The 11901-nt window shown below is 56.5% G+C and overlaps 1 protein-coding gene across 1 annotated transcript in view; it reads left to right on the top strand.

Annotated features, from left to right (window-relative positions):
* Nucleotides 1-839: 839 nt before the first annotated feature.
* The window catches only part of BRWD1 (bromodomain and WD repeat domain containing 1), a 79776-nt gene continuing 68714 nt past the window's right edge, over nt 840-11901 (top strand). The window contains exons 1-5 of the mRNA XM_055129576.1: nt 840-1014; nt 1090-1148; nt 1257-1286; nt 1378-1437; nt 11575-11725. Coding sequence (XP_054985551.1) covers nt 966-1014; nt 1090-1148; nt 1257-1286; nt 1378-1437; nt 11575-11725 — 349 coding nt within the window. The 5' untranslated portion in view covers nt 840-965. The remainder of the gene's footprint in view (nt 1015-1089; nt 1149-1256; nt 1287-1377; nt 1438-11574; nt 11726-11901) is intronic.

Here is an 11901-nt window from a genome sequence, read left to right as displayed (position 1 = left end):
TGGAGGTGAAGACCCTGGGGTCAGGGGCAGCTGAGGTTGAGGCGCTGCGGCAGTGTGGGGACAGGGAGACCTCGCAGCGGCGTCCTTCTGCTGGGGCGTCCCCCCTGACCTCACCACCTGGCCAACGTGTCTGCCAGCGCGGGGTGGGGGTGGGGGAAGGAGACGGGTCCAGGCTTAAAAATTTCGCGCGATCTTCCACAGATGGTGTGTGCGCGGGGTGCATCCGCGAAAGGGTCTGGCCGGGAGTGTCCCGTCCCCTGTGTGGCGGGCGTCCCCCCCACGTGAGGTGGTGTCCCTTGGTTGTAGCGGGGGTCTCCTATGAGGGGGCGTCCCCTGTGAGGCGGGCGTCCTCGGGCGACCCCTGTGAGGCGAGTCCCCTGTGTGGCCTCGCTCCTGTGAGACGCAGGTCTCTGTGAGGCGGGGTCCCGTGAGGTAGAGTCCCCTGTGTGGCAGGGGTCCCTGTGAGGCGAGCGACCCCTGTGAGACGCGGGTCCCTGTGGGGCGGGGGGTCTCGTCCCGCCGCGCCCCGCCCGCCGCGCAGCCCCGGGCGGCCGCGCCGCCGCCTCACAATGGCCGGGCGGCCGCCTCACAGCGCGCAGGGATCCGGGCCACGCTCGCGCCCCTCCCCCACCGCGCCGCCCCCGCGGCCGCCCGGCCGCCCCCCGGGGCCCGCCCGCCAGCCCTGCAGTCCCGCGGCGGCGGCGGCGGCGGGCGGGCCGGGGGCGGGGAGGCGCGCGGGGCCGGGGCGGGGCGGGGCGGGGCGCGGCGCGCCGGCCCCTCCCGCAGGGACTACTTTTCGTGGCGCGCCGGCGCGGGGCCCGCGGAGGCGGCGGCGGCGGGCCGAGGAGCGCGCACGGCATGGCGGCGGCGGCGGCGCGCCGCGGGTAGAGGGACGCCGGCCCCGCTCAGGCCTCGGCGCGGCCTCCACGCCCGGCTCGCCCGCGCCCCCCGGCCCGCGCCCGGCCATGGCGGAGCCCGCGCCCGCCCGGCGCCCGGTGCCCCTCGTCGAGTCGGGTAAGCCGCGCCGCCCCGCGCCCCCTCCCCGCCCGCCGGCCCGCGCCGCCCCTCACCGCCCCCTTGTCCCCGCAGAGCTCTACTTCCTCATCGCCCGCTACCTGTCGGCCGGCCCGTGCCGCAGGGCCGCGCAGGTGAGTCGCGCGCGCGGGGCGCGGGGGCGCGGGCGGCGGGCGGGCGGGCGGGAGGGAGGGGGGGGCCCGGGGGTCGCCCTCCCGCTCACGCGCGTCTCTCGGCCGCAGGTGCTGGTGCAGGAGCTGGAGCAGTACCAGGTGGGTGCCGCCGCCCCCGCCCGCGCGCGCCCCCGCCCCGCCCCCGCCCGCCCGGCGCGGGGGTCACCGGGCGCGTCCCATGTCGTTGCAGCTGCTGCCCAAGAGGCTGGACTGGGAGGGCCACGAGCACAGCAGGAGCTACGAGGAATTGGTGAGACCCGGGGGCGCGGGCGCACCCTCCTCGCACCTGCGCCCCCCGCCCGGCACCCTCCCCCTCCCCCGCCCCCGCCCCCGCCCCGGGGGGGTCGGCTCTCCGCGCGCGCGGCCGCGAGGCGCTGTCGGGGGTTGCTTTGGGGAGGAAACGGCCTCGGGTGCGGGACGGGGGGCGCGGCGGGCGGGGGCGACCGTGCGCCGGGCGCCGCCGCCGCGGGGAGGCGCCCCCCAGGTGCGGCCGCCTATGGCGAGGGCGCGCGGCGCGCGTGCGCGCGGCCCGGCCCGCGCCGGCCACTCAGAGAGCGGCTCGCGGCAGGCCCCGGCGCGCCGACTTGTAAGGCCGCCTCTGATTGGCTGCCTCTGATTGTTCCGGCCACTTGTTTCCCTAGGAATAGCCCCGCTGGGGTCTGAGCCCAGGAGAAACGCCCACCGCCCCCCAACATCATCCATCCCCCCCACTCCCGCCTCGCTCCAGCCTCCCCCCCCAAGCGTTCCTAGCCTGTTCCCTCCGCAGCCTAGTAAAAGCTTCTTGCTGCTCTCCCCGCCTGCCGCGTCCTTCACCTTGGCCACTCTTTGTTTTTGTTTTTGTTTTATTTGCACCACCCCCGGGGGCGCTCTGGGCTCAAGGGTGCGCAAAGCAAACACCACACCTGCCTTCTTTTCTCTCCAGGCCCTAAAAGTTGCTTTTTAATATAGCCGCGTGAAGGCTCAGGTGTTGCTATCCGGTCGTTTTAGACTCTCGTGGCTGTGATGTGTCATTGGTTGATTTGGTCTGCCTTTTTTTCTAATTTTTCGGGGGCCACTCCTGGCGGTGCTCAGGGCGTCTTCCTGGCTCTGCACTCAGGCATCACTTCCTGGTGGGGCTCAGGAGGCCATCTGGGGTGCGGGGGACAGGACCCGGCCTGGCTGCGAGTGCAGGGCACGGGACCGTGCTGGAGCTCAGCTCTCGGCCTTGTTGGCCTGCCCTGGCGCCTCTCCGCTCGCCGCACCAGGGGTGCGAGGACCGACGCTCCTGTAGAAAAGAGCCCTGCTGGTCAGGTTTATGGGTTCGAGCTGCCTGGGTTCACTTAGATGAGGCGTATTTCTCTCTTTGGGTGTTTGTTTCTGGCCATGCCTGGCTGTGGCTCTGCACTTGGGGATCTCTCCTGGTGAGCCTGGGCGGTCCTGGGGGCCCTAGCAGCTGTGCGATCGCCAGCCCCCAGGCATGTTTCTCTTTTGTTTCTTCTCTGTTTGGGGCGCTTCTTGGAGCACCTGGGGCAGCTCCGGACCTCCTGATGTGCCTGGGCGCTGCTGGCCTCCCACTTGCAAAGCCCATCTACCCCTTGAGCTTTTCCTCTGGCCCGTGGTGAAGTTTTATTTTTTGGGCTAGGGGATTTGCCGGTGGTGCTGGGGCTCCCCATCTATGGGCATTGCCCCGGCAGAGCTTGAGGGGCGGCCCGGCTGCAGTCTTAGGACCTTGGTTTGGGGTGGGGGTGTCGTGTGTCAGTGGTGTATGTGCTCATGAGTCTGTAGTATATCAAATAGTGACGTTCCAGGTGGAAAGGAAAGACGAGCAGAGAATGCCTTTGAAGAGACAGTGGCTGATGAGTGACCAGTGTGGGGACTGACTCTGGGCTGCTGTTCCTGACCAGCCCTGCTGGACCTTGGCTCTTCGGGTCTTGTGTGTTTCGTCTTTGGAAATAAGCGTCAGCATTTTTTGTCAAGGGTAGAGGCTAAGTAACAGGCTGATCCCCAGGAAAGAAGGTGCTCTCCGGCTGTTGATGATAACTACTTGTTTCTGGGTTTTGTCCCAGCTTTAGATGCTTCTGGCTCTCCGCTTCACACCTTTCTAGGGTGGGAACTAGACCTTCCCCTCAGCAGACTGGGGTTTGGTCCCTGGTGAGATTCCTGGAATGCCTGCGCTTAGCAGAGTTGCCAGCTTCCCTGACTCCCTAGGACCATGCTCTGCTTCATGCTTCTGCTCAGCAGCTTTCAGTTTGCTGGTGTCCTTTTCCTCTCAGCCTGTCCTGGCCTCCCCCGAAGGCACTTGTGGCCGGGGCTTCCGAGCTGCTCTGCCTGTGGGAAAGTGGCCAGGGATGCAGACTCCCTGGGGCTCTCAGCCTACATGTCATGCCAGCCTGCAGGTGGTAGTTAAAGTTGGGCAGGATCACATGTGTTCTCACGTGTGGTCAGGTCGTCGTGCTGTTCTGCTTAGGGATACAAGTAGCTGAGTTTCTTTCACAGATGCCCTCCTGGGCTTCAGGGTGTTGCCGAGAGTTACGTCTTCAGCTGTGATTTCCTACGATCTTCAAGATAGTGTTAAGCGAGAGAGCAGTAGCGTCTTTGAGTGGTTGGCATAATTAAAAATGTGTGGGACAGGGAACCGTGTAGTCAGCGTACATCTAGTTATACTTCCTGGGACTTGGTACGCCCTTAGGATCATTGAAATAACGTTTGATGCTGCTTGTTGAGGTTCAGCAGAGTTTGGTTACTGAACACTGAGATTTTGTGTATCTGATTTCTTGTGATTCTTTTTGGGCCTTAGCTAGCAGTGCTCAGGGACTGCTCCTGGCAGTGATCAGGAGACCTTACGGTGAGGCGCTGGGATCGAACCCGGACTCCGCCCTGTTGATGCTGCTTCAAGTCTTGGGGTCTTGTGCCTGTTGGGACATCCGAAGTCTTGGCCAGTGCCGTCTGACTGCAGGCTAAGTGGGCATTAAGTCCCTCGGGCTGGAGTGATAGCACAGGGGCTGGGGCGCTCGGCTCGGATGCGGCCAACCTGGGTTTGATCCCCAGCACCACACCCAGTCCCGAGAGCCAAGCACGAATCTGGCCTTGAGCACCCACAGAGGGGCCTCGAACAAGAATCATTACATTAGGCACGTATAAAGTAGAATCCCAGTGATTTACCGTCTCAGTTTTGGTTTGGGGCCAGCCTAGCAGTGCTCGGGGCTTACTTCTGACTCCTGAGATCGCCCTTGGCAGCCTCGGGACCATATCCGATGCTGGGGATCGAACCTGGGTCAGCCACGTGAAGGCCAGGCCCTACCTGCTCTGGCTTACCTGTCTTATTTTAATGGGTCAGGTTCATAGATTCCTGAGCTCCCAGTGCCACGCCAGGGGTGACTAGTGTCTGTGTGCAGGTGGAAGTGGGCTTCACACACTAAACTTGGACTCTACCACCTGAGCCGTCGGTGTGGCCCCTTTCTTTTGAAGTAGAGAAATAGGGAAGTGGTATTTCGAATGCAAATTTTTTTGCTCCACATAACGTAGTTGTAGCATCATGGCACGAATCTGGCCTGCTGTGTTTGAGTCTGGCCAACCTCTCCCTTTGTTAGTGGGGGCTGGCACACCTGTTAGACCGTGGTGGCCGTTTCTGTTGCTCACACGCTCCGCTGCGCTCTCCCAGCTGCGGGCTCTCTGACGCCTCGGGCTCGCACGTGCTGGGGGCCTCTTTGTTTTTGGTTAACGTTTTTTTTTTTTGTTTGTTTTGGGCCACACCTGGCATTGCTCAGGGCTTAATACTGGCTCTGCACTCAGGGATTACTCCTGCAGGTTCTGTGGACTAATGGGGTTCTGGGGATTGAACCCGGGTGCCCTGCCCTCTCTACTATGGCTCCGGTCCATCTTTATTTATTTACTTATTTATTTATTGATTTATTTTGCCTTGCAGTCCCTTTTAAGTCTGAGACTTTCCTTATAAAGAATCTTGGGGCCACACCCAGTGATGGCTCAGGGTTACTTCTGGCAATGTTTGGGGGACTCTCGGGGATGCTGGGGCTTGAACCTGGGTCGGGCGTGTGCATGGCGAGGGGCTAAGCCCCTGTACTGTCTCTCTGGGCCCTGCAGGCTTGTCACCTGAGGAGTTTGCGTGTGGCTTGCACGGAGCAGTGCCAGGGTTTGGGCTCACTGAGCTCTGCGCTCCTGTCGCGGAGCTTGCGGTGACGGGGGTGGGGGGGGTGGGGGAGGGCTGGACACGCCCAGAGCGTCTCTGTGTGGGGGCTGCACCGTGAAGTGCCAGGGAGCAGCTCCTTGCCCTCTGTCCAGGCACATGAGAGATCCCCAGGGCTGTGCTTCCTGGCTGTGTTCACACTGCACTTCTGTTTAGTAGGAATGTTGCTTGGGGTCACACCGTTTTTGAGGTGCTTACAGACACCTGCCGTGTTGTGGCTGGGAACCTCTGGTGGCACCCAGGAGCGGGATCTTGCTGCTCGGATTGTGCTTCGCTTATGTGGGATACCGGGGATTTGAACTCGGGTCCATACACTGCAGAGGCAGACGCTCTAGACTGTGCCTCACCCTTGATGCTAAAATTATTTTTTTTGTTTTTGGGCCACACCCTGCCATGCTCAGGGGTTATACTCCTGACAATGTGTGGGGTGTCAGGTATCAAATCCGGGTCCTCAGTGTGCAAAGCAAGCGTCCTACCTGCTGTATTCTCCAGCCCCAGATGCCAACTAACATTCTTAAGTCCTTGCTCAAACCTCATGATTCTGTTGTGATTTTATTACCATGCAGCATAGCTAATTACAGTGCTGTGATGCTGGAGAGTTAAGCTACCTCACTGTGTGGTTTTTCGCCTCTGCCATTTATTAGGGCTTTGATTTGGGGCAGGTGAGTTAATGCCTGCGCCTGTGTTTTCTCAGTCTGTAGAGTAGGGGTAAATAGTTGCACAGTTTTAGCTTGTGTAAGGTTCTCTGGAATAGTTTCTGTCGACACCGATTGCTGGGTAGGTCTTAGCTATTTTTGTTGATACTGAGGAGTTAACAAAACCTTAGCATCCTCACGGAAGGCCCGGCAGCTAACTCAGTGGCTGGAGTGCAGGCCTTGCACGCAGGAGCCCTGGGATGAGTGAACACAGCATGCTCTCCTTGAGTTGCTGTGAATGTTTCCCGAGCACTGACCTGGGAGTCTCTGCTGAGCACCACCAGTGAGGCCCTTCCTCCAAAAAAATCTAGAAGAGAACTTCACATTGTCAAGGCACATTTATTTACTGCCTGCAGTTACTTCTGCAAAAGGTGGACTCTGACCGAGGGACTTTGTCCAAGGTCCCATTACTAGTTGGACGTCGGGCTTGGACTGTTGAGTCCAGAGCCCCTTACCCCTCCTCCTCCCTGCTCCGTGCGGTCAGTTGCTGAAGGACTTCTGTCCAAGGGAAGCTCTGTGGGGGGCGGGCGTGGGGGGGGGTGTGCTGGAGTGCATTCTGGTGGGGTTTTTAGTTTGTTTCTGGGTCACACGCAGTAGTGCTCAGGAGTACTCCTGTCTCTGCACTCAGGAGTCACACCTGGTGGTGCTGGGCGACCGTATGGGATGCTGGGGATTGAACCCAGGTCTGCCGTGTGCAAAGTGAGTGCCTTCGTTCTGTCCGGTCGCTCCATGCTGGTGGTTTGTTTCTGTCCTTTCTTTTTTTTTTTTTTTTTTTGCTCAGGGGTTACTCCTGGCTTTGCACTCAGGAATTACTCCTGGCGGTGCTTGGGGGACCATATGGGATGCCGGGGATCGAAACCGGGTCGGCCGCGTGCAAGGCAAACGCCCTACCCGCTGTGCTATCGCTCCGGCCCCTGTTTCTGTCCTTTCTGGAGACGGGGCTCTTCAGTCTGCTGGTGGGTGGAGTGGTGCCTGGGATTGGCACAGGGTCAGCCGCGTGCAAGGCAAGTGCCTTCCCTCTCCTACTCTACCACTCCCCAGAGAACCTGTTTAACTCCTGCGGGCCTGTACAGTAATACCAGTAGCTAGTGTTTGAGACTCTTTTTCTCTACTTCTTTGAGAAAGTTAGAAATTAAGGAGCCTGGGATGTCTCTCTCCCCTTTTCTTCTTTCTTTCTTTATTTTTTTTGGTGTGTGGGTCCACAGTTAATGCTCAGGGGTTACTTCTGGCGGTGCTCAGGAGACCCTGTGGGATACTGGGGTTCTGACCCAGGTTGGGCATGTGCAAGGCAAGCGCCCTGCCTGCTGTTCTGTCTCTCCAGCCTCAGGGCCTAGGTAGGGGGCCTGCCTTGTGGCCTGCCCGTTGGCCCCTCAGCACACACGGCCGGCTGACGTCCGTCTTTCTAACCCCAGGCCCTCAGCACTGCCCTCGGAACCGTGACTTCCCTTTTGGAAAGAAACTGGAAGAGACAAATCACAAGTGAAATTCTGTTTCTCAGGGCTGGGCTAGGCTGCAGGGCCACTTTCTGTGTTGATTGTCAGCGTTCACCAACGCTGGGTGCGTTTATTCAGTAAATGCCACTGTGGGTACCTCTGAGAGGGAAGACTCCTTCTGTGGGACTTCCACGGAAATACAGGCCTGAAGCCGCAGAGTTCGGGGATGGGAGGGCGAGGCAGTGCAGCGGATGTCTAGACTGAGGAGAGCTTTCCTTGATGGACGGGTGCCCAGGTCCGAGCAGCTGCAGGTGGAGAGAGCCCTGGTAGAGGGCACGGTGGCCTTCACTCTGGGCAGCAGAATAGAATCTGCCGAGTTGGGGGTCTATTTGATTTCTGTGCTCAGAAGATTCTAACCTTTCTTTGTTCCTAAACATTTTATTTTTTGGACCACACCTGGTGAAGCTGAAGGGTTACTCCTGACCTCACCCCTCCCCTCCCCTCTCTTCTCTTCCTTCTTTCCTTCCTGTCAGCTTTGGGCGGACTAGTGGTGCTCAGGCCTCTGTGCTCAGGAGTTAGTCGCGACAGTGCTTGGGAGAACATAGTGTGGTCCTGGGGACTGAACTTGGGTTGGCCGCATGCAAAGCAAGTGCCCACCGTGCTGTCCCAGCTCTCTGGGCCCCAGGGTCCTGACATGACTTGGGTGTCTAAAATAAACTTGTGTGGATAATGAGTTTTATAAATTTGTTTTTAAGACAGCTAAAATGAGTAAGTTTATTTCGGTTTTCTGGATATGACTAATTTTCTGGTGAGATAATGAGCGGAGTCTGCTGAGGTGATGTTTTGTAACAGTGCTGGAGTCTGTCGGGGTTACCGGAATTGCTGTTGCTACCTATTTTACTGTTTCCCATCATCTGTGGGTTGTTTAAAATCAGCATTCTGAAGTGTCAGACTTTTGGGCCACACCCAGCCGTGCTCAGGGCCTGAAGGTCAGTTTTTGCATTTCTTGAGGAACTCGGGTGCATGGTCTGGAGCTGGGTCCTGTGGGGATTGAACCCGACTCAGGCCAGCTGTGCGCAAGGCCAGGCCCACGCCTGTGGTAGGCCATCTCCAGCTCTTCGTTTCCGTAACTGGAGTCGCACGGTCTGGCCTCTGTACCCTGGCAACACCCACTGCTGCTCGGGCACAAGGCCGGTCGCCAGGCCGGTGCCCTTCCTGCTGTGCTGCGGCTCTGCCCGTTTGCTGGCTCCTTTCAGCATGCTTGGTTTCTGTTTGGGCTGCACTTAGCTGCACTCAGGGCTTACTCCTGTCTCTCCTCAGGGACTATTCCTGCCTCATTCTGGCACCATCTTGTGCCAGGGACCAAACGGGGGTTGACTGTGTGCAAGGCAGACACCTTACCTGCTGTAGTATTACTCTGGTCCCTGTATGTGCCACTTTCAAACTTTCCAGATGGTTCCAAATCCTCTCCAGTTTTATATTTGTAGTGGAAGATCCTCTTTCTTTTGGAAAGGGGGGTTGTGGGGCGGGGCACACCTGCACACCTGCAGTGCTCAGGGCTCACTTCTGCCTCTGTGCTCTGGCATCACTTCTGGCAGTGATCGGGGGACCACATGGGGTGCCAGTGTTAGAACCCAGGTTGGCTGTGTGCAAGGCTAGTGCCCCATCCACTGTGCTATCACTCCGGCCCCAGATCCTACATATTCTTACCAGTCTGGATCAGGACAGACGCTTGGATTTCATCTGTTTCTGTTTCAGCTCTGCTCTAAGGGGTCTCGCAGCAGTGGGAAGTGTGGGAAGCGTGCCTATGTCCCCTGACTGCACGGTCAGCCGCACGCCTGCTCTCAAGCCATCGTACCGGCCCTGGTTCTGGGCAGGAACGTTCTAATAGATGCTTTTGATTTGTATTTAATCAGTTACAAGTAAAGAGCTACTTTCATATGCTCATCTTTCATTTTTGTATCTTTAGTAAAACATGTTGATCTTTTACCCATTTAAAAGTAATAAAAAAAAAAAAAACACATCGCTAAGGCTTGAGTTCTTCATGTACCCTGGATACACATTCTTGCTGAGACCCAGGTTTGCAAGCACTTACCTTCATGTGGATTGTCTCATTCTCACAGTGTCTCTTGAAGAATAGAAGTTCTGTTTTATTTTATTTTGCTTTTTGGGTCACACCCGGCGAGGCACAGGGATTAACTCCTGGCTCTGCACTCAGGAATTACTCCTGGCAGTGCTCGGGGGACCATGTGGGATGCTGGGAATCAAACCCAGGTCGGCCGTGTGCAAGGCAAACGCTCTACCTGCTGTGCTATCGCTCTAGCCCCGAAGAATAGAAGTTCTGGGGTTTGAAGAAACCTGATTTATTGATTTCTTTTGTAGATTGTGCTTAGTTGTGTTGTATTAGAAATCTCGGCTTACCCAGGTCATGAAGATTTTTTTCCCCAGGTTTTCTAAGTTTTATGGTTTTAGATTGTTCTTTTAGAGCTATAGACTGTCCTTGATAATTTTTGTTTATGGTGTTGGTACATGAATCAAAGCAAAATTTTCTTTCTCTCTCTTGGGAGGGCAGCGGCCACACCCAGCTGTACGCAGGGCTTATTTCTTCTGGTTCTACACTCAGGGGTTTCTCCTGGTGGGCTCAGGGGACTGTATCACATGCTGGGGATTGAACCTGGGTTGGATGTGTGCAAGGCAATAGCCCTATGCCCGGTACTATTCTGACCCCAAAGTTAAATTTTTCCTAAGTGGGTATTTAATTATTCCAGCACTATTTTAATAAATGACCTTTATTCCTTTGTAAAAATCATCCTTATATGTGCTCTTTCTCTCTTTTTTTTTTTTTCCCTAAATTTTTGGGTCACACCCGGTGATGCACAGGGGTTACTCCTGGCTCATGCACTCAGGAATTACTCCTGGTGGTGCTTGGGCGACCATATGGGATGCTGGGAATTGAACCGGGGCCAGCCGCATGCAAGGCAAATGCCCTCCTCACTGTGCTATCGCTCCAGCCCTTGTTGATGTCCTTCTGCGAGTATCGTGGGGATGAGCTTTTTTCAGGGGAGGCCACACCCTGCCTCTGCACTCTGGAGTCACTCTTGGCAGTGCTCGGGACCACAATGGAATGCTGGGGATAAAATCCGAGTCAGCCTTATGCAAGGCCAATGTCCTACCAGATCATCTCCAGTTTTGTCTTCATACTGGCAGATCCTCCATTCTTATTTTAGAAAGGGGAGTTGTGGAGTGGGCACACCTGCAGTGCTCAGGGCCGAGCTTTATTATCTCTGTGGTCCCCAGCCCCCACGACTGATTCTTGGGTGCGTAGCCAGGAGTAATCCTAAGCATGAAGGCCCCCCTCCAAGAAAAGAAAAAGAATGCCCTGATCTTAAACTTTCTTATAAAGTGATAGAAGTGAAAATGGCATGCCAGTGACAGTGACTGGGTTGAGAGTATAAAGCTCAGAGATGGAGCATGCTCCTTGCATGTGTGAAACCCCAGCGTTCCATACCGTCTCTGGAGCCCACCAGGAGTAAGCCCTGAGCACTGCAGGGGGCTCCCAGAATCAGGGGCTGTGGGGAGTGGGGGCGTGATCCCTCCTGGCAGCCTTGGGCGACACTATACCGGGATCGACCTGGGTTGGCAGTGTGCAAGGCAAACACCCTGCCTGCTGTGGTATTGCTCTGGCCCCATGTTTCAGCTTTTTTGCTTCTTGATTTTATTTAATTTCTTTTGTCCTGTTTTGGGCCTCACCTGGGCTTCCTCCTAGTGGTGGTTAGGGAACCCTGTGCAGTGCCAGGGGTCAGATGGGGTCAGCAGTGGGCAAGGCTTGTACCTCACCCTCTCCACTACAGCTCTTGCCCCCTCGGGTGGGTCTTCACATTCTCATTTTGTACTAGAAACTCTAGGATTTTGATTGGGATGACTTTGAGTTTATAGATCAGTTCTCTGTTTAGGTCTCAAGTTCCTCTCAGCATCCTTCTGCCCCTTTTGCATTGTTCTGTACTTCTGTTTTTCTCACTGTTGGATTCACAGGATTCTAATAACAGTGTGGTCTCTCACACCTGCTCTCCCACCAGGTCTTATCCAATAAGCATGTGGCTCCTGATCATCTTTTGCAAATCTGCCAGCGCATCGGCCCCATGTTGGATAAAGAAATTCCACCCAGTATTTCAAGAGTCACTTCTTTACTTGGTGCAGGAAGGCAGTCTTTGCTACGTACAGCAAAAGGTACCTTAATTTGAAGAAGTGTTCTTTTTGTATATCTGGCTTAGTAATTGCGATAAGTGTGAAGTAATGTAAGCATTGTGGAAGAAAGGTGCTATGTAACGATGAACCGTGCTGTGGACTATAAAATTCTCTGCATTTAGCATAGATGTTGAATTATATTACCTAAGTGTTCTATG

This window comes from Sorex araneus, chromosome 2 (genome assembly GCF_027595985.1).
Source record: "Sorex araneus isolate mSorAra2 chromosome 2, mSorAra2.pri, whole genome shotgun sequence".
Lineage (NCBI taxonomy): Eukaryota > Metazoa > Chordata > Mammalia > Eulipotyphla > Soricidae > Sorex > Sorex araneus.
The sequence above is the reverse complement of the archived record's forward strand: the minus strand, read 5'-3'. Positions and strand labels throughout refer to the sequence as shown.